The sequence below is a fragment of the Phaeodactylum tricornutum genome, chromosome 12, assembly GCF_000150955.2.
Source record: "Phaeodactylum tricornutum CCAP 1055/1 chromosome 12, whole genome shotgun sequence".
NCBI lineage: Eukaryota > Bacillariophyta > Bacillariophyceae > Surirellales > Neidiaceae > Phaeodactylum > Phaeodactylum tricornutum.
Genome location: NC_011680.1, coordinates 465,552 through 484,422, shown reverse-complemented (window position 1 = coordinate 484,422; position 18,871 = coordinate 465,552). Strand labels below are relative to the sequence as shown.

Below are 18,871 nucleotides of genomic sequence, written 5' to 3'. Positions count from 1 at the left end.
TACACACATCCATCCAGATGGTAGTTGTACTTTGGGCTTCTCATCTGGTCGCTGTAAGTTTGCTAAGTCTACAGTCGTTGCCACTGTTGCTTTCGCTTGCAAATCAGTAACATCCGAGGGAGTTTTTGTAGGGTCAGTAATTGGCGTTGATTTCACACTTGGAGGTTTGGGAGGGACTCCAATGGAAACGCGTACCGATAAGGCTCCAGTTGACTGCTTCCCCATTGGCCTTATGTCCGAGTTGGGCGGGGGCGGGGGCGGATGCACGGCCCCTTTGCCTCTAAGTAGCTCATACACCGATGTATTTGCATTTGGTGGAGGTGGTGTCGGAAGATGACACAGTGGACTCGAAGGCGGCGGAGGAGGATACTTCCCTCCAGCCGGCTTTTTGGAGAATGATAAGTCGGGAGGCATAGGTGTCATTTTTCTAGAAGCTTTTGTCCGGACAGCAACCGATTTCACCGTGTTTCCAAATTCAGATCGTGATCGTTTTACAACTGACCCTGACTTTGGCTCACCAGGCTGCTCACGTTTCAGTGATTGTCGCGACGGCGACTTGAGAACGAACACTGCCTCACCCTCCTCAACCGAATTAAAGGATTCTGGCGGAGCCGAGCCTGGCGCAACACGAGGGATTCTACCATTAGGTCCCCCCTCGATGCGCTGCTTAATGGAAGGAGATTGAGATTGATATTTTTCGGGAATAAGGGAATCTGCCCTTTTTTCTTTATAGGGATTTCCGAAGTTCACCATGAGACGTGTGCGCATACGAGCTTGCACAGAATCAATAAATTCACCAGTTTTCTCGTCAAAGAAAGGCATGGGCATTGCATCATTATCAACCGACCACATTGGAGAACCGTCTGTAGCAGTGGTTGCCGCGACACCTGCAAAGTCGTTCGAGCCGTACCCCACCACCGGCGGTTTAGAAAAAAGAAGTCGCTCTCGGTAGTCTCCCATCTTGGTTGTTGTTGTCTGGTTGAGCATTGAGACACCAACACCGGCTAATGCAAGTAGGAAGGGCTCTTCTTTAGAAGGAATGGAATGGCATCTCTGCGAATTGCTTCCACCATTGTTTACTCCTTCCACATGCACTCCCCTCGTCGACAACCCAGTTCCTCCGAAAAGCCATTTTCGTCTCGATTCGTAATACGCCATTAAACAAGTAACCGGGAGACCACCAAGGGCATCGATTGCCGTTTTTTGAGGCTCGTCTTTACCAACAACTATCTCTTGCGACAGTACGCAAGTCAGCTTTTCTGACTTGGATCCGTGTACATTCAGTCCGCCGGTCTTGACTTTCCACGGGGCTGGCATATTTCGGAGGGCGGATAGATAACTCTCGATGCTTGTGCGAGAATCATAGTTTCCATACCTCGGAATGACCAGTCGTTCGTTACGATGGCCGAAATCAAGCTGAATGCCTCCTCGCTTCCTTAGATTCTCTTCCTGCCTCTCCAATCGTTCGTTATAGTCTCTCGCAATTTGCTCCCCATTTCGGATTTTTTGAAGACAAACAGTAGAAAAGCACTGCAAGGTAATAGACTCAACGGAATCTGCATTTAGCAGGGAATGCACACTGGACGGCAAAATGGTTCGCAAACAACGCCGAAGGGCATGTTGATAGTATGGTGGCACCCGAAACATATAACCCTTAAACTCGCTTCTCCATTGTTCGTCCATAGGAACAAGCGTTTTGCTGATTGGTGCTCTTACACTCACCGCGTCATTCACCTTGCTCTGCATCTTGCTAAGAAATCGGTTTTCAACGTCGACAGCTCGGATCAGCAATGGCAAGAGAATATGTGGGTCTGGCGGTAGCAAAGTCAATGTTACCAGTCGAGTTGGCTTGGCCGACTCAGTTACAGCCGAGTTCGTAGTTGGTACATGTAGAATACCAATATTTAAGTAACTTTCTCCGTCTTCTGACAAGGGCTTGCCCCCAGCAACAAATACAGGAAAAAACTCTTGCCGAGAGCTGATGTTGACTTGCACCGGTTTCCCTCCTTCTTGCCCAAGCCACTCGCAAATATAAACATCTCGATGAAGACTTTTTACGGTCTGCGCCATTGCTTTACGATTTGCAGCAAGTGTCTGGTCCAATCGATTCTACAGCAAATTACGAGCAATATAAGGAAGTTGGACTGCGTATTTTTCATCGTCAGACCACAGCCGAGCACTTACAAGCATTTTGATGACGTGCAACGGTTCAAAACTTTTGAGCCCAAGGTTGGAAGGGTACTTGCTAAAATAGAGCAAAGGCTGTGCAGGCCGGGGTGGCAGTGAGTCGAGCTTCTTGCTTGGAAAAAAAGATTCAGGAATGCACCATAGAGGCGGACTGAGAATTGGTGCCTCAGCTTCTGCCCCAATCGTTGCCATTGTCGACACATACATCAACATAGCTCGTAGTTTAGGCGAAGGACGACCGAGCTCATCGGATTCAATACCCTGAAAGCAGCAAACCGGACCCCCGTTCACATACGACGCACCAGGTAAAGCTCCGAGGACCGATGCAGCTTGCGTTGCGTGGGTGTTTGTTTCTTGTGAAGAAAGAGGATCCGGTAAGGGAAGCTCTCGCGGTAAGGGTGGACTAATCCGTCGTAAAATAGACTCAGTCACTGCATGCAAAGCGGTGGACGTTCGAACCATCCAGTGTGCTCCTCCTGTGACTTCGCAAAGAGCCCGCAGCTGAGGGTGTAAATACTGCGAACCTGTGATGCCTGGGCGACTTCCAACGCCTAAGCAAAAGATTCGTTGATCCCATCGAAAGGGCTCGGTGTAAAATTCTCGTAATGGCTGCGATCCGTACTGAAGTTGCAATGAACCGCCCCCTAATTTCGGCGGCTGCCGTAGGCAAGCTCCATCCGTAACTAAAACCAAACACGCTGGTTGGAGTGCTGCTGTGGCTGGTGCGCCATTAGGCATCACAAGTGATGTAGAAGGGAGACGGCCCATACCGAAATTCTCTGTCTGACGATTCTGCAACCGGTAACGCGACAATAGTTGCAGCCCGGAAGAAAGTGCAGAGTTCAACCCGGAAGCCCCACCCGCACCATCCGGAAAGGGGCTATGTGAAGGATCCCACTTTGCGGCTTGCAAACCTTTAAGCTCACGCTGAAAAGTCTCCATATGTGTTTGTAGCTGCATCAAGGGAGGTATATCAGCGCTTATCGATGATGAAGATTCCGTAGCCGAAAGTCGTTCGGGGGCTCCCTCGCTGAAGCCCACCAACAAACGACCCCCTGCCGCACAAGTAGCCGTATCCGGATGCTGGCGAGATGTTGATAGAAGCAAAAATGAATGTGGGGTCGTGCAATCCAACCCCAGGTTGATCAACGATCGCTGAACCGCTTGTGACTGTTCTTGCAACACGCGGTGATGCTCTATTTGTCGCTTGCGAAGCTGACGACAAAGATCTTCAACGGCTTGCTTGGCTAGATCCAGCCGCGACAGCCCCGAATCACCCATTGCGGGGCGACCCATAGACGGTGAAGTGTCTACAACGAACACTACAATCATGGAAGGAACTTTTTGACGCTAATGGGAAATCTGGGCCATCATGGTCCGTCGCCACTTTCGGTTTTTTACCGTTTGTGTCGGCCGGAATCGCCTTTCTGGTTCGAGTCACGATCAAACGAAAAAAAAGCGGAACCTGGAGATCTTTTGTGGTTAGAAAGAACGACCGCCCACTTCCAATACCAAGTTTTGTGGAAATTACGTTATACGGGTACCGGCATTGGGAATCACTACTCGGTTAGCCTTACCTATTTTTTCATCATGATATCAGCTACAGATACCGTCTCATCTTGCGCTTTACAGATAGCTCGTTTTGCTTCGATGTGATTAGTGGAAGATAGCAAGATGGGCCATGCTGAGCCATTCTAGCTCCTTTAGCAGTAGGCGACTTGCTTCTCAAATCGAAAAGCGACCCATGATGGAATCGGTGAGGAGAAGAAGGTCGTCGCAGCTCAGTATGGAACGAAAACGCGACAAATTGGAAGATCCCAACAAGAAACAAACGTTTACAAAATATCGATGGTCAAGATGTTTCTGGTCCAAAATCATTCATACTCTCCCAAGGAGGAATTGCGCACGCAAGGGTGGCACCATCATGCTGTTGCTGATTCTGCTGCATGTGTTATCGCGGGATTATCTTTGGGGCGGCCCATTTGACATCAGAGGCGGACTCTTCGGTGCTTGGGCTGACGCTGGCTTGCGGCTCTTATTCTCATCGAAAGCAGCTACGCCGATTGCAAAAGTAGACTATCCACATGTTGTATTGCGATCCAGTCGCAAAGAGATCCCCGGTTACAGTCTTTTTTTAGAAGAGCTGCTGTCGAGAGCAGCAGGAGAGAATATCGATTGGGACGCTTCAGAAGTACGCAACCACGACAATCCACGCCATGCGCATTCGGTGGTGAACTTTTTTGAAGGTGGAGATTACGAATCATCTTCTAATGCTTCCTCGGATTCTGTTATTGACGTTTTGGCGAAACAGAACTGTCAACCACGTTGGCTTTGTCAGAGATGCTTAAACGCAGCCCAATATGGGTCGCTGACTCAATGTCGTCAATTGTGCCCAGAGTGCCTTGAAGATACACTCTGCCAGCCTTCTTTGGTTCGCAATCCACCCTTTTCTATCCTCATGCAACGTCCAGTGACATCAACGATTCCACGTATAGTTCATATGATGTGGCACGAGCCACTGGACAGTTTGAAGTATCCGGAGCTCGTCCGGATTCAAAACGGATGGCGGAGTACCGACTTTTCCTTTCGATTTTACACGCCAGATACCGCACGTCGGTATATTCAAAAGAGCTACCCGTTGCGTATCATAGAGGTGTATGATTCTATCCAGTCGTTGTCAATGCAGATTAATTGCGCGCGAGTTCTGATTCTTTTGAGGGAAGGGGGCGTGTTTGCAAATGGTAAGCCTTGGTGGTGGCTACTTTTGAATGCCCCTGTGCTTGTTCTCAAAAATCGAAATTAATTTTTCCAAGTGGATTTACTCTTGGAAGTCAATCTAGAGGTTCTCTTGGTTTCAGGCGTGTCCTTTTTTGCTGCGCGAGAAGACGATATGGAACACTGCCTTTGGACTGGATTGGTTGGAGCAAGTCCTGGTCATGTGATTTTGGTTAAGGAAGCGGAAGAATTTTTAACACGCCTGTCTACAAAAGGAAGCTATTTTGACATCGACCGTAGCTTATGTACGGCGCTGGGACCGAGTGCCGAGCTGTGGAAAGCACGTGTGTATGTCGATGAAACAACTATCGATTCCTGCGCGCTTGGCCGAGCCGTTCACACTGCTCTTGGAGAGCGGAATTCAGTGATGCATTTTTCATTGGGAAAACTTCAGATTCCTTTAAGCAATAACAGACTCTATGAAGGAGATGCCCTTATACTTCTCGTAAGTCTAGACAAGATCATCGGCAAACACAGATACTTTGATTTTTTTAACGGATCTTGTCCCTCTTTTCTTACAGATGAGTAAATCTGACACTGGTGCCACTCGAATTTCTGACATCGAGCGAAATATATTGATTGCCTCCACATCTATGGTGGGACTCTCGAAAGAGAGCCTGTACGAGCGTATACATCACGCCACATTGCGGAACTCGAGAGCGGAAACCAGCACTGTGAACCTAGGTATGGGAGTAACCAAACAAATTAGATTTATTGATAAACGTTAACTTTCCGGATGCAAAGAGTGATCCTGAACTGATTTGTACACGTGTTGTCTATTTATCCGCGTGCCCTTTCTACTTTGTAGCCCATGAAGGGGACTGTCCTGGAACCTTAGTAGAAATTTGGCCGAAAAATTCTTCAGCAGCTCTGAAATCGCGCACCATAAGAAGGGAAGCAAGCCTGGCGACGACGAGTTTTAACCCGCTGACGATCCGCTCTCTCTCTTCCGTACTTTGTGCTTCGAACAAGTACGATTTCGTTTGAGTTTCAATCAAAAAACATTTGCGTCGGTCGGCGAACGGATGCAGTTTACGATCTATTTTCAGAGTCGCACGGATGCGGCAAATATCTAGCAAGTCGAGCTTTTGGAGCTCTCCAACCGAGGCATGACAACGGATGGCCTTTGCGGACTCCGACCAAGTGAGTTTTGGCAGCAAAAAAGTTCCATCCACCAAATAGACACCTGACTCTATCCAGACCTTTACATTGATAGGCGACCGATTTGATAGCTCCTTTGTCTGTATGGGATGCCACAACAGAGGTAGCCGCTCGTTGTTCATTGCTCGCACTAGATCAACGATGACGTCCTCGTCCAAATGTCTGCTAATTTGCTTCCCTGATCCCATCTGCTCAAACCCGACACCGCTCAATGCGAGTGGACGCCTTGCAGCGTTAATGTTTTTTTCAGCGGCTTCAGGTTTTGCGGATGCTTTTCGCGGGTTTCTGCAGGTACTTTGAAAACGAATGTCTTCGGGATCAGAATCGTAGTAGAGAACATCATTTTCGATTTTCTGACCGTCATTGGTGCGGCTCATCATCGTATTGTTCATCACGGATTTAAGAAGATCAGATGTATGAAAAAGACTGGGTCCATCATTATCAGCTTTGATCTTTGGGTATGAGACTTTTAAACCAGGAATATCAGCACAGGACTGCGTCGTCCGAATGCACCGCGTTCGTTCCTCTGATTGGCGCAAAGGATCAGCAAATGTCATTTCGCTACGCAATCTTTGGAGACGATGAACTTGGGCATTTGCTTGGCTTGCCCTGTTCTTTAAGACTGGATGAGTGCATACATGCGAGGCAGTCTGCAGAACCATCGGTTTATCAGTCTGCCAAACCCGACCATCAGCAGTTAGATATGAATATACTGCGCTAGGGGCTTCCATTGCCCCCGTGACATAATCTTCAACCATGGCCATTTGTTCGGCGTCAACGGGACTCACGCATCCGTCAAACGAGGCTGAACCGTTTCGGATTTGCTTTTTTTCGAAAATACCGGCGCAGCTGTCTGCGATGTCCTTCATCGCCAGTGTACATACATCATCCGTACACCACGCATCCGCAAGGTATACACTACTCGCACTCGGAACGAAGCCAATGCACAAATCGATTTTCTCTTCCTGAGTCATACCGACCATTGGTCCTGAACTCTCCTGGTTTTGAAAGGGAAATTTATCTGCATCCTTCGGCAACTGTCGTTCTCCACTGTCAATGAATATCTTGGAAACAGATCCAGCATCATGCTCGTCCAGGTATAAGCATTCTCGAGATGACACTTTAGATTCCAAATTTTGCGGCGACGGCCTGGACGGGACGGTATTTTGTTCCAAGGACGGACTGCATAGAATAGGCTGATCCATTGTTCCAGCATTTGGAATGCATTCAACGTCGTCACTGTTCTTCCGTGTCTGCAAAGAAGTACACTCTTGTTCTAGCACAACCATCAACGACGATAAGAGGTACTCGCGCTGTACCGGAGATGCGGCCTCAAAGTCGAAGTAGTTGATGGAGCTTTCTTGGTCTACAATGATTGTGAAACTGCTTTCGTAGGTATGAGCTCTATTCTGTTTGGGCCCTCCGAGTTCCAACCGCAGAATGTCTTTCAGCGCAATTGTAGTCCATGCATTGATCTCGCCTTTCTCCCATTCTCCCTTCCGGTGTACGTAAAGATGACTGTGGTCTGAGGTCAGATAAAGATGGACACTTTCCGCACCGACCGACCTAGTGTGTAAAGTCAAATCATAACCATCTTCCAGGCGTACCTTTATACTCCCTTGAGCAAAAGACTGTCCAAGCGGTGGATCTAGCGAGGTATTTTTAAGAGTAGCTTGTCCAGGCTTGTGCGTAGAGCTCCATTCATCATCCGAAATGAGGTACAACGGAATCGGGCTTGAGTTGCTTGTAGGTACGATGTAGCTTGGAGACCAATTCGCCATTGGAGATGAAGCCTGCAGAGCGCCTCCAGTGGCGGTTCTGGTTTCATTGTGGCTCGACGTTGGTGAATGCTCCAGGATTCTAGGTTCTCTATCTTCCCTCTTTCGACCGGGCATCAGACAGGTACTTTTCAAATTAAAGCTGTTCTCTGCCAGTGTAGTGCGTGTGGGTTTTATAGTGCAGGTGTCTAGTGGAGAAAAATAGGCCTCGTCACTACCGACATGCGTGATTGAGTGCTCTATTCTGTCGAGTGCCCTTCGCTGATCAACTTCGCCCAAGGAAAGCTCACGGAAATTGCCGTCCACATTATCGTCTTCGAATTTTATACGAGGCCCATTCCACAAGGAACACACGTCGTTCTCCTGCTGTTCATTTTCAAGTCCACAGAAATTCATTTTTACTTCTGGTTTTGTGTCCTTTTGCTAGAGATGTTAGGTCTTTCTTGTAGTCAATGGTGATGGCTTCTGTGCAACAGGAGTGCTTGATCCCGGACTGGCCCCCGACAGGCTGGCTCAGTCATTTTCACAGTCAGTTACATGCTCATCCTGCAGAAAATTTAGTTCAATTCTCACTGTAAGAGCAATTTGTTCGAAAATCCGGATTTCAGCGATTCTTGCGAGACGCAATAAATATATTTTCCTATGTGAAATACAAGTTTTCGTGGAAAAAGACTGTTTCAACGCACACAGTTAACATACACGACACGGTGAACTCGCTATCTAATTGTCATCCATGGTTGTATACGTCTGTCCTTGTGACTCCGTTTTGACACAGGTGAATCGAACAACTCTGTTCCGGAATTCTTTTTGAGGGAATTCCCTATCCGGGCGACGCGTAGCCCGCAATTCCCCTATCCGGGCCAAATCCGAGTTTTTATAAGTAATATTTTTTGAGCGCGAAGTAATTCTTAAGTAACACAACCATTTAACATTTTTTCCTTTATATTTGTCTATGATCGTGACGCTTCTTGGGTTGGATGAGGGCGTAATCTCTGGGATGCACGACGCCGTTGGCAATTTTGACCACCTCAACGGCCCATTGTTGTCTCCACTGTACAGGATCGGCGCCAATCCCGGCGCACTTGACGGCATTGAAAAGGGCGTGTGCGGCGGCTCCGACCACAACGGCCAAGGCGGCAGTGTGTATCCGTGGCGGCTGGCGTGGACGGCTTCAAAAGGATTGCCCGGGTAGTGCGTGGCGTCATTCGAAAGTAGCGCTGGTGGAGGACGGTGTTGTTTGCAACCGGCAGTGTTCCAGGCTTGGCGTCCATGCAATCGCAACACCCCCTCATGCAACTTTGTGCAATTGTACCACGTAGGAGTTGGTAGCAAGTGTTCCAAGCAAACTGCTTCAAAGGCAACAAATGGATGGGAAGCATTGATTTTTACCACCGACACCTACTGATGCCAATGCATGAGGAATATACTCTACACGATCGAGGACAAATATAATTGAAAAATGCTAAATGGTTTTGTTACTTAAGAGGTACTTCGCGATCAAAAAATATTACTTAAAAAAATCAGATTTGGCCCGGATAGGGGAATTGCGGGCTAGGCGTCGCCCGGATAGGGAATTTCCTCTTTCTTTTTGACCGTATGTGTCCGTTGAACAAGACCAGGAGAGTTTGCTACGATGACAGAGATCTTGGGCGACGCTGCTGACTTCAGAATACTCGTCTGTATTCCGCCTATGATCTCACCATCATGCCGAGGACTTCAAAATTAAATTTAGTTCATAGCGTCCTGCTGTTTTGGCGTCTAACAAACGCATTCGACTTTCGGGTGTCCCGGCTGCGGAAAAGAAGCCCAGTGGCTTCTGTGACAGATTTCTTTAAAGTTCGATCGGCGAGGTTTATTTCGCTGTATCAAGGCCACTGCTTGTTGGTGCAAAGATATACACCATCACGACAAAGAATAAGATTGCACTTGGACCAAGGTGAATCGCAGAAAAAACCTGACGAAATATCTCCTTCACTATTGGTCCATCATTCCAACTCGTCATTTATCACACCTCTGCATTTTGAGTTACATTCGTCAATCTCGAGTATTTCAGAAGACACATGGGATGCTTGTCATTCTTCTTCGCCGTTCCTCAAACATTCTTGGATAAGATGCCTGGAAGAATCGAATTGTGCTTCACGTTCTACTGGATGGGTACCCCAACATGTCTCCATTAGAATTGGTAAGCAACTTGTCGGCTACGTTCCGTTGTACATCAAAGAGCATTCACTGGGAGAGTTTGTCTTTGACCAGTCCTGGGCGGAAGCAGCATATCGAAATCGGATTGATTATTATCCCAAGCTTTTGTCTGGTATTCCATTTACACCAGCCACAGGCGACCGAATTTTGTGGATGCCATCGGTGTCCGCAACATACTGCAATTCGGACTTGTCATCGTTTCGAGGGGCCGTGGGTGAATTTTTGCGTCAGTTGGCAATCACCAACAAGCTTAGCAGTGTACATATAAATTTTCTCAGAGACGAAGAAGCAACGGCCTTGGCGGGAGGGTTGGACCAGGTAGATACCAAACTGAAGTCTCTACCTCGATCAATGCAGTCCCTTTTAGAGTCTCTGAAAGGTGTCAAAGACGACTATATTAGGAGAACTTCTCTACAATATCACTGGTGCAATCGAAATCCGAACAATAGTAACATGCCATATGACTCATTTGATGACTATCTGAGAGCTTTCAAGAGTAAGCGACGAATAGCTATTCAGCGTGAACGGAGCTCAGTTAGAGAGGATCAAGGTATTCGTATCGACACTGTTAGCGGCGAAGAGATTCGCAGACACCCCGGTCTAGTCGCCCGTATGTTTGATATCTACTTGGCAACTATTCAAAAGATGTCCTTTTGGGGTCGACAATACTTGACTTTGGAATTTTTTGAACTGCTAGTGAGATCTGACTTTTGCAAGCATCTCTGTTTCATTTGCGCTCGTCATAATTCGACTGGAGCCGAGCTCAAAGCTGAAGATGTTTTTGCCGGGACCATCAGTGAGTGAACCATTATAGGAAACAATGGAGTTTCAACTAATTTCGGCTTCGTCCTAACCATTTTTGTCGGCTGATATACAGATATCGTAATGGATGGAATATTCTACGGACGTTACTGGGGATGTCTTACCGAGCACTTAATCAAAAACTTGCACTTCGAAGTGTGTTATTGGTCAGCGATTGATTTCTGCATCAAAAATGGCTTGACCCGCATGGAACCAGGCGCAGGCGGTGGCGACTATAAATGGGCACGAGGGTTTGACCCCGTCCTTGTGCATTCAGTACACTACATTTGTCATCCGGGGCTACGAAGAGCGATTCGACAGTTTGTCGAGAACGAAACTGAAGACAATCTGGAGCTGTCAGAGTACCTGCGAAGGCGCCGGTCGAAAAAAGGTCATAGACGAAGCGCTAGCAAAAATCTGTGAGTCGTGACTGGGAAGTGAAATTTAAACCCTGCAGCTAAATATCGATCTACTCGTCATGGTATTGAGGGAAAAACTTAATTTTTTCGTTGGCGACTTCATTGTCTTTGTAGACACGAGCACTTCCCCAGACATAGACTCCCTTTGCTGTTTTACTGTAGTGCGGTAGTTGCTTCTGTCGTGTGTCATTTAAGTTCCGTTCGACTATCGTTGGATTCGCCATGATCCTTGCTTTTTTTTCCACTCCATCCAGGTCTGTTGAAGCAACAACAAAATTTCTTTCCGGGTCCGAAATTCGAAAGGCGCCCATGTCAAATTTGTCGCCCACCAAAATCAGAGCATCACCATGATCATCTTTCCCACCGAAACCAAGATTTTCCATGCTGATCCATCCTATATCAAATGGCTCAAGTGACGATCGATTCAAAGCTTCGTTTGCGGCAACGCCGAGGGCGCATGGCCCCGAAAAAAGCAGCAAAGGCTCTGCTCTCACTTTCCAAAGCTCTATCGGTTTTTCCGATCTTCGACAAATATCGCGTTCCATGTCATACAAGTCTGAGCGATCCAAGATAAGATTTACAAGACGTTCAACAGCTCGTATCAGAAACGGATGCCCTGGAGCGGCTCCTGTGAATATTAAATATGTAAGCAACAGCTTGGAGCATTGCACTCGCAATAATTTGGCACACTCGACTTACCGATAAGTCCATTCCAAAGGCAAAATGGCTGTCCTGCGTATTCACCCACGATATCTCTTGGCGCAAAAAAGGACATGGATGGAGTGATAAATGAATCAAGATTTGTGTCGAGCATAACGTCCACATCAGCATATACACCCCCCGTCTTCATCAGCACAAGATACCGAAAAAAGTCGGCCTTGTAAGCTCCAGGAATTAAACTGTCAAAAGCTTCAGCAAAGTGATAGGGGAAGTTTTCGATCACGTACTCCTTTGCCGCGGCATCGTCGTAAAATCGATACTCCCAACCGCTTTGTTTCCAAGAGTTTTGCAACCTTACAAGTTGCGGGTATCGGTCTATCGTGAGGTCTTCAAACCAGGTCTGATGTATAATGCGTGGAATACGTTGGGCTGATGGCTGGGAAGGAACCAAAACATTCACATCTACTGGGACTTCGCGTCTAGGAGGCTTATCCGGAGACCGACAAACGAGTTCTTCGTACCTTGTTGGACAAAAGAACGAACATTTTTCCATGGAGCCGTACCATGGAGTCTTGATGCACCTAGTACACAACCATCCTGGGTCGGCTTTATGAAGGCGCAAAAGCGTTTCCAACCGAACCTTTGTAGAGGGTTCAGTTGATGCCCGCGAAGTATGTTGTATTTCAACTTGGGCTGTTTTTGCTGACCTAACCTCCAATATCTCTTCTTTCACTATTTGCACATATACCACACTTTTGCCGACTTTCAGCATTTGGCTTTCATAATCCGCGGCCACGTCTGTGACGGAAACCAAAGAATTGGAGTGACAGCATCCAGTCTCTTTCTTTGCAGGGCAATTTATTAACGCCCGTTTCCAACCTTCATCGACGTAGAACGAAGGTTCTTTAGAGACCATGAGCATTCTCCACAGTTGTGGAACGTTTAAAAGGCTCATTGCTTGCAACTCGCCAAGAGCACATTCTAAGAAAGGATGGTTTGGTGTAGTCATCAGCATCTTGAGACGAAAATCGGTTCCAGTTCTCTCTAGGGAAACGATGGCCACCGGCGTATCTCGTAAGGCTATATCAAGGATCCCACGATTCGAACCCCCAAACAGGACTTTATTCGCTGTATCAATCTTAGAGCGACGCTGATCCCCAAGAAAGACGCCGCCATACGAAGTCAAGGCTGCTAGCGCCCACACCGTCGTGGAAACGTTGGTCTCTTGCTTGGTATGATTCCGAAGCTGCGGGTGAGCGACAGACAAGAAATCGCGCACTTCGGTTTCGTCAAATGTGAAGGGGATCAAGTTGGCGCCGGATATTAGACCTGGCCGCGGCGGTTCCCAATTGTGGAGCTGCGGAAGCAAAAGAATCCGAGGTATTCCGCAAGGATTTAAGCAACCCGCCACACCGTCACACTGTTTGCAGTCGGTAGCCAATTTTAAGCCTTGTGATTGCAATTCTAATTCATTCCACATCACAGCACGTCTTTCTCGTCGAACTAAAAGTTCTCGTATCGCCGCTCGCGTGTTCAAATTCAAAACGTTGATTTGCTCCTTTGCATTCAATGTTTCAATATAGGGCAGCTCTGTAATCCCCAATTTTCCCAGCTTCTCTTGATTTTCTCGTTTAGTCCTTTCGTATACTTTGGTAAGATAGTTGTAATCGATTTTACGGCCTAACGGACCTCCCGCTATTGGATGGTTTCCAAAATACGCGGGGTACCAACGCATCAGGCCAATAAAGCTTAAGAACCGCCCAAAGCGAGACGGCCGCAAAATAAAAGGAATGGAAAATAGCATGGCTCCGACAACAAACGGACGAGCTTTGGCCCACGTTATTGCTTGTAATACATATCCCGATTGATGACACGCTTTTAGGTAAAAGCCAGCTGCACCAAGTCTGCTAATTTTACCACGAGTCTTGCTTTTTTCCTTCTGCTCACAGTCTCCACTGCCTTCCGCTACTTGTGGAGCAACACCTTGCCGCAAAATTCTCTTTCGTGTCTGCGTTACACGGAATGAGTCGTCAGTAAAGCCGTCGATGGATCTGTTTGGCAGGACGATTGGTGTTTGCTCGTTGTCTTTGATATTAGAATCCTGTCGGCGATGACGACTGTCAGTGGCATTGACTTTGCTCATAATATCATCTGCACCGTCTTGTCTCTGGTTCCGTGTTCGCATGTTTATTCACGCAACGAGCGATAGTCAAGAGAATATCAATACTAATGTGCAACAGCACGGCTGCGTCGAACGAAACGGATCCCTCCAGTTGTCACTTTTGCTTCATGGTAAGCGCGCCGGGGTCCTAATAAAAAATAAAATCTCTAAGGTGTGGGGATCTCTTCGCTGTCGTCCATTTATTTTGAGTAGGCGAGCCACATCTTACGTTTGGTGGACAATTTGGATTAATCGCTCTTGGCTGATTGCATTATATACAAAACGTGCTATAGTATGTCAGTGGTACTCAATGAATGACAATATTACACTTTCGCAGCTTACTGCTCTACCACAGCTAAGTGGCATTGGAGCCAAACCTGACACAACAATATCGCACTCTAGGCGATGAGATTCTAATCAGGCAGGTCATCATTCACTGTCACTGTCAGACATAGATAGATTAAGAGACTGGCTGTGAGAGCGCGATTCGAGTCAAACACAGTATATTTTCGAGCAACACAAGGCACCATCAACCTCAGATAAACATAGGAACTAACTGTATACGAGCTGTTGCATATAGCTCTGCATATAGTCTTGTCCTGGCCTCGGTATCAGAATAGCTTGGCATTTTAAAGAAAAATGCTTGAAGTGATGAAAAGCATGCATTCTGATAAGCGAATGTTACTCCCTGAATCAAGAGTTCAGCAAAAAATCTTGTGAGTCTGCTCGACAAATAGAAACTTGTGGCCGTTGTTCGGATCAAATCTGCTTAATCTAAAAAAGATGTTATACAAAAGATTTGTTAAGAAGAGCTTGCTGCCACGATGTTCATTCAGCAGCTGGCTCTTTTACGATGCCTCGTTCGATACACATTTGGTAAAGCTCTGGTTGTCGACTCTGTAGGTAATATTCGAGTTTCCCAATCGCTATCGTAGAGTGCGTTCCTACTGGTTTGAGACGTTTAACCAAGCCATTTATTGCTGCTCGGGCCCTAGGAACGTCTCTTCGGTCCTTTATCATCGCTTCCACTTCACCCACCGCGTATCCGAAATCGGTTATGTCCAAATCTACAGTCAGAGCCCAAAACATCATATTGCATTGGTCAGTAGATACCCAGCTTGCTCTTTTTGTCAAAATTCGGGCGAAGGGGTGAAGTTGTAACAAGGAGATTTCCTCGAGGAGCTTCGGAATGTGAAACGGGGCAAAACCAGCAAATTCGAATGGTAGAGGGACATCTGCTTTTCTTTCCACTTTTGCCAAAAGGTCTACAGCAGCGTTCAAAGCTTTCGCGCCTTCAATTTCTTCATATACTGTCGACGTATTTGCTCCGTTATATTGACCTCTTACTCCTTTCTTGAGTTGCCATTCCCCTTGATTCTCATCTTCTCGGTAGCGTAGCCAGCAATCCTGCTGCACAAGGTCGCTGCAAACGTTGTCAAAATACCAATCTGTCAGTTCCTTCGTTGTAATTTGTTCAAAACCCAAAATCCGTAGCCGCTCTTCCAAGATTGGCAGAGAGTCTAGCGAAAGCGGAAACTTCTGTTCTACCTCAAAGACGTCGGAATTTGAGTGCTGCCTGGGAAGTTGAGATGTACGCAATGAGCGAGTCAAGAAACGGATCCGTGATATTGGTAGTGCAATTGAGAGATTCGACTGGCAAAATACGAAAGCCATGTACAGTGGTATGTAGTCTCTCGTTACTCTCTTCATGGAGCCGACATTCACTTGGAAAAAAAAAATTGTATGTTTCACCACCGTGGTGAGTGCAAGTTACGTGTTGGTTGTCCGGACTGGCACTGTTTACAGTGAGACAATTTGATTGGATCTTTTACTATGGTATCTCACGCGAGCTCATCGAAACATTTTACAGTTAAATGTAGAGAAAATTCGGTATTTGGGATGAGCAGGGGTAAAATTTTCGCTATTTGGGAAAAATCACACTGATTCTAAGTGTTTTTTTGTTCTCGCGGGAAATACTTTTTAAGTAATCTTTTTAATTAATAACAACACAAATACTATTTATAACCATTTAGATTCAGCAGTTCCCTCCATGAAATTTTTGACTCTCCACCCAGCAGCCAACTCTTTCCTGTTCACAACGTGAAGTACAACACTGGCTCAGATATTGGGCTGCGGTGACAAACAGGAGAAAGTGCAGAAAGCAACGCTAGGCTTTGACAGTAAGGGGGATCAGCATGAAGTCATCCTGTCACAAAGGGGGTTTGTTGGGATCAGCTTTTACTCGCAAGCCGCCGAAGAGATTTCTGACAACGAAGAACCCCACGAGCCGTTGTTCTCGGGCAAAGCTGCGGGTGAGCAAGCACTCGGTCCGGCACAGTGCATTCTAGAAAAAAAGATGTTCTCGCTGTCCGGGCACGTTACCAAGCCTGTCAGCCTGAAGAAGATTCGTAACGTTTTACCAATCCTATTGCACGGAGACGCCACCTTTGCCGGGCAAGGTGTAGTCTACGAGACCATGCAAATGGCCGAGGTGCCCGATTTGATGTTGGTGGAACCATTCACGTCATTATCAACAATCAGATTGTCTTCACCACCAACCCCCTACATTTGCGCTCGACGCCCTACTCGTCGGATTTGGGCAAGGCCTTCACTTGCCCCATCTTTCACTGCAACGGCAATGATCCCCTAGCAGTATCGACGGCACTCGAGACCGCCGTCGAATGACGTCACGAATGGGGCATGGATGTCATTATTGAGATGGTCTGCTACCGTTGTAATGGTCACAACAAATTGGATCAGCCGGCCTTTACGCAACCCAAACTCTATAAGGAAATCTCTCAACACCCACCAACCCTGGAAATTGTCGAAAAGTGATTGATTGAAGAAGGAACCTTATCCAAAGAAGAATGTCAAGAGATCGGTGACTTTACGTTGGAAAGCTACGAGAAGGATTTGGAAGCTTCCAAGATGTATGTGGAAAAGGAGACGGATTGGTTGAGCTCCAGGTGGACCAGTTTCAAAGGGCCGTCGCAGATTAGTCGTATTCGTCGTACCGGCAATAAGATGGACTTTGCGCAAGATAGGAATCCGACCCGGAACGGTTCCAGGTATTGTCAAATGGCCAAAATCTTTAAGGCACGTCAGGAAATGGCGAAGGTATCGAATGGGACACTGCCGAAGCCTTGGCGTTTGGTTTGCTCCTACGAGAAGGGAATCATGTGCAATACGTTCAGTGCAGTACCTTTAGTCACCGTTACGCCGTCGTCAAAAATCAGAATACAAATCCTCAAGGGTGGTCAGAAGCGCAACAAACGTCACAATGTTTGGGACAATAATGTCCAAGGTTTCCAACGCGTGCGTGTCAAAGGAGTAGTTGACAATCAACAAGCTGTCGACCGTGTTGGCGGAGGGTCTCCAAACAAGGGTAGCACCATTACAGCGTTCCGCCGTCCGAAAGCGCGTTGTGTGGGGCCCACTCTGGATGCAATCCACAACGGCGAAAGGTACCTGCTTGATCGACGCGTTGCGTCCCGTGGCGGTTTGCACCAAACAACGCATGGAAGGGATGAAGTGCGACGTGACATCCAAATGCCAACGGTCCAGAGTGACGGACATATGACGCACTTGCAATGTACTTTGGCAGAAAATAATTTTCTATACTATATTTGTCCATCCAAGACGGCAAGGCCAACAATTTCTAGCTTCGTAGTAGTTGTGTTTCTGACTTTTGTTGGTTGGAAAATTATTAATTGTTTGCATGAGTCAATGCATCCCCAAGTCCTCACCATTGGAGGCAACTGACTGTTAATGTGAAGGGATGACCACGTGAAAACAATCCTTGTGATCTAACAGAGGATATGGGGTTTTTCTTAAATAAAAAGATTACTTAAAACGTATTTCGCGCGAGAATAAAAACACTTAGAAACAGAGTGATTTTTCCCAAATAGCAAAAATTTCACCCCTGCTCATCCCAAATACCGAATTTTCTCTTTAATGTAAATTCCGACTTGGATAGTTTCAGAAATGGGTTAGGGGTGGGCGAAACGAACTAACAGGGTTAGGGACTTCTACCGTGTCAAAAACGATTAAGGAAATTCGCTAAATGGGTGCTCAGACCATGTAAAATCCACTAAAGGGTGCTACTGTGAGTAACCAAAAATACTTATAAAGCATTTTTCCGTTGACAAATTTACCTTTTATGTAAGTATCCTGCATGCTATGGAAGATTCGAAAATGGGCAAGTATACAAGAAAGAAGAGAGAATTCGCTATTTGGGATGAGCAGGGGTGAAATTTTCGCTATTTGGGAAGAATCACATAAATTCTAAGTGTTTTTATTCTCATGGGAAAATTGTTTTCACAGTTAGTGGATTTGGCAGGGTCTGATTACCCATTTAGCGAATTTCCTCAGAAAGATTGCTAATAGCGACAAAAAGAAAATAGAGGAAATTCACTAATCCGGTCGCAATTAGTCCGCAAAATCACCAATCCGGCCAGAATCTAGAATTGTCAACAGCAAGTACCTAAGCTGGGTCGAGAGTGCGTTTAGAAAACTGCAACGATAACGGGCTAAAACGTGTCTGTGGGACCAAAGGATTGTAGATACGATAAAAAGACGTAAAACAAAGACTGGGAGACCGGGGAAATCCCCGTGACGTAGGGTAAGTGACACAAGTAATCACAAATATTTGTGCACACTAGAGTGAAATCTCCGGTGACGTAGGATAGGTGACACATACAGAACTTTTTTGCAGTTATATTTGCGTTATA

The 18,871-nt window shown here is 46.6% G+C and overlaps 8 protein-coding genes across 8 annotated transcripts; 4 read left to right on the top strand and 4 right to left on the bottom strand.

Moving 5' to 3' along the window:
* Positions 1-133: 133 nt before the first annotated feature.
* PHATRDRAFT_47113 (predicted protein) lies at positions 134-3,519 on the bottom strand (the record flags this gene model as incomplete). Its single annotated transcript, XM_002181178.1, has 3 exons — positions 134-280; positions 463-2,109; positions 2,185-3,519. 3 exons carry the CDS (start codon positions 3,517-3,519, stop codon positions 134-136), a joined length of 3,129 nt encoding a protein of 1,042 aa, XP_002181214.1.
* A 308-nt stretch (positions 3,520-3,827) lies between these two features.
* PHATRDRAFT_47112 (predicted protein) lies at positions 3,828-5,800 on the top strand (the record flags this gene model as incomplete). Its single annotated transcript, XM_002181350.1, has 4 exons — positions 3,828-4,928; positions 5,028-5,407; positions 5,484-5,636; positions 5,771-5,800. Exons 1-4 carry the CDS (start codon positions 3,869-3,871, stop codon positions 5,798-5,800), a joined length of 1,623 nt encoding a protein of 540 aa, XP_002181386.1. The 5' UTR covers positions 3,828-3,868.
* Positions 5,801-6,034: 234 nt separating this feature from the next.
* Positions 6,035-8,297, bottom strand: PHATRDRAFT_37237 (predicted protein; the record flags this gene model as incomplete). The annotated part of the gene is made up of 3 exons (XM_002181177.1): positions 6,035-6,154; positions 6,255-7,619; positions 7,731-8,297. 3 exons carry the CDS (start codon positions 8,295-8,297, stop codon positions 6,035-6,037), a joined length of 2,052 nt encoding a protein of 683 aa, XP_002181213.1.
* A 1,614-nt stretch (positions 8,298-9,911) lies between these two features.
* Positions 9,912-11,156, top strand: PHATRDRAFT_13710 (predicted protein; the record flags this gene model as incomplete). The annotated part of the gene is made up of 3 exons (XM_002181349.1): positions 9,912-10,264; positions 10,379-10,896; positions 10,978-11,156. Coding segments are annotated over 3 exons (1,050 nt in total), but the record flags the coding sequence as incomplete, so codon positions are not given.
* Positions 11,157-11,370: 214 nt separating this feature from the next.
* On the bottom strand, positions 11,371-14,270 carry PHATRDRAFT_47110 (predicted protein; the record flags this gene model as incomplete). The annotated part of the gene is made up of 2 exons (XM_002181176.1): positions 12,020-14,270; positions 11,371-11,948 (listed from the first exon to the last, which is right to left on the bottom strand). Exons 1-2 carry the CDS (start codon positions 14,163-14,165, stop codon positions 11,371-11,373), a joined length of 2,724 nt encoding a protein of 907 aa, XP_002181212.1. The 5' UTR covers positions 14,166-14,270.
* A 699-nt stretch (positions 14,271-14,969) lies between these two features.
* PHATRDRAFT_37234 (predicted protein) lies at positions 14,970-15,815 on the bottom strand (the record flags this gene model as incomplete). Its single annotated transcript, XM_002181175.1, has 1 exon — positions 14,970-15,815. One exon carries the CDS (start codon positions 15,813-15,815, stop codon positions 14,970-14,972), a length of 846 nt encoding a protein of 281 aa, XP_002181211.1.
* Positions 15,816-16,191: 376 nt separating this feature from the next.
* Positions 16,192-17,010, top strand: PHATRDRAFT_47109 (predicted protein; the record flags this gene model as incomplete). The annotated part of the gene is made up of 3 exons (XM_002181348.1): positions 16,192-16,241; positions 16,323-16,650; positions 16,683-17,010. The coding sequence occupies 3 exons, from the start codon at positions 16,192-16,194 to the stop codon at positions 16,824-16,826; spliced, it is 522 nt and encodes a 173-aa protein (XP_002181384.1). The 3' UTR covers positions 16,827-17,010.
* Positions 17,011-17,069: 59 nt separating this feature from the next.
* PHATRDRAFT_37232 (predicted protein) lies at positions 17,070-17,903 on the top strand (the record flags this gene model as incomplete). Its single annotated transcript, XM_002181347.1, has 1 exon — positions 17,070-17,903. One exon carries the CDS (start codon positions 17,070-17,072, stop codon positions 17,901-17,903), a length of 834 nt encoding a protein of 277 aa, XP_002181383.1.
* Between the last annotated feature and the right edge of the window lie 968 nt (positions 17,904-18,871).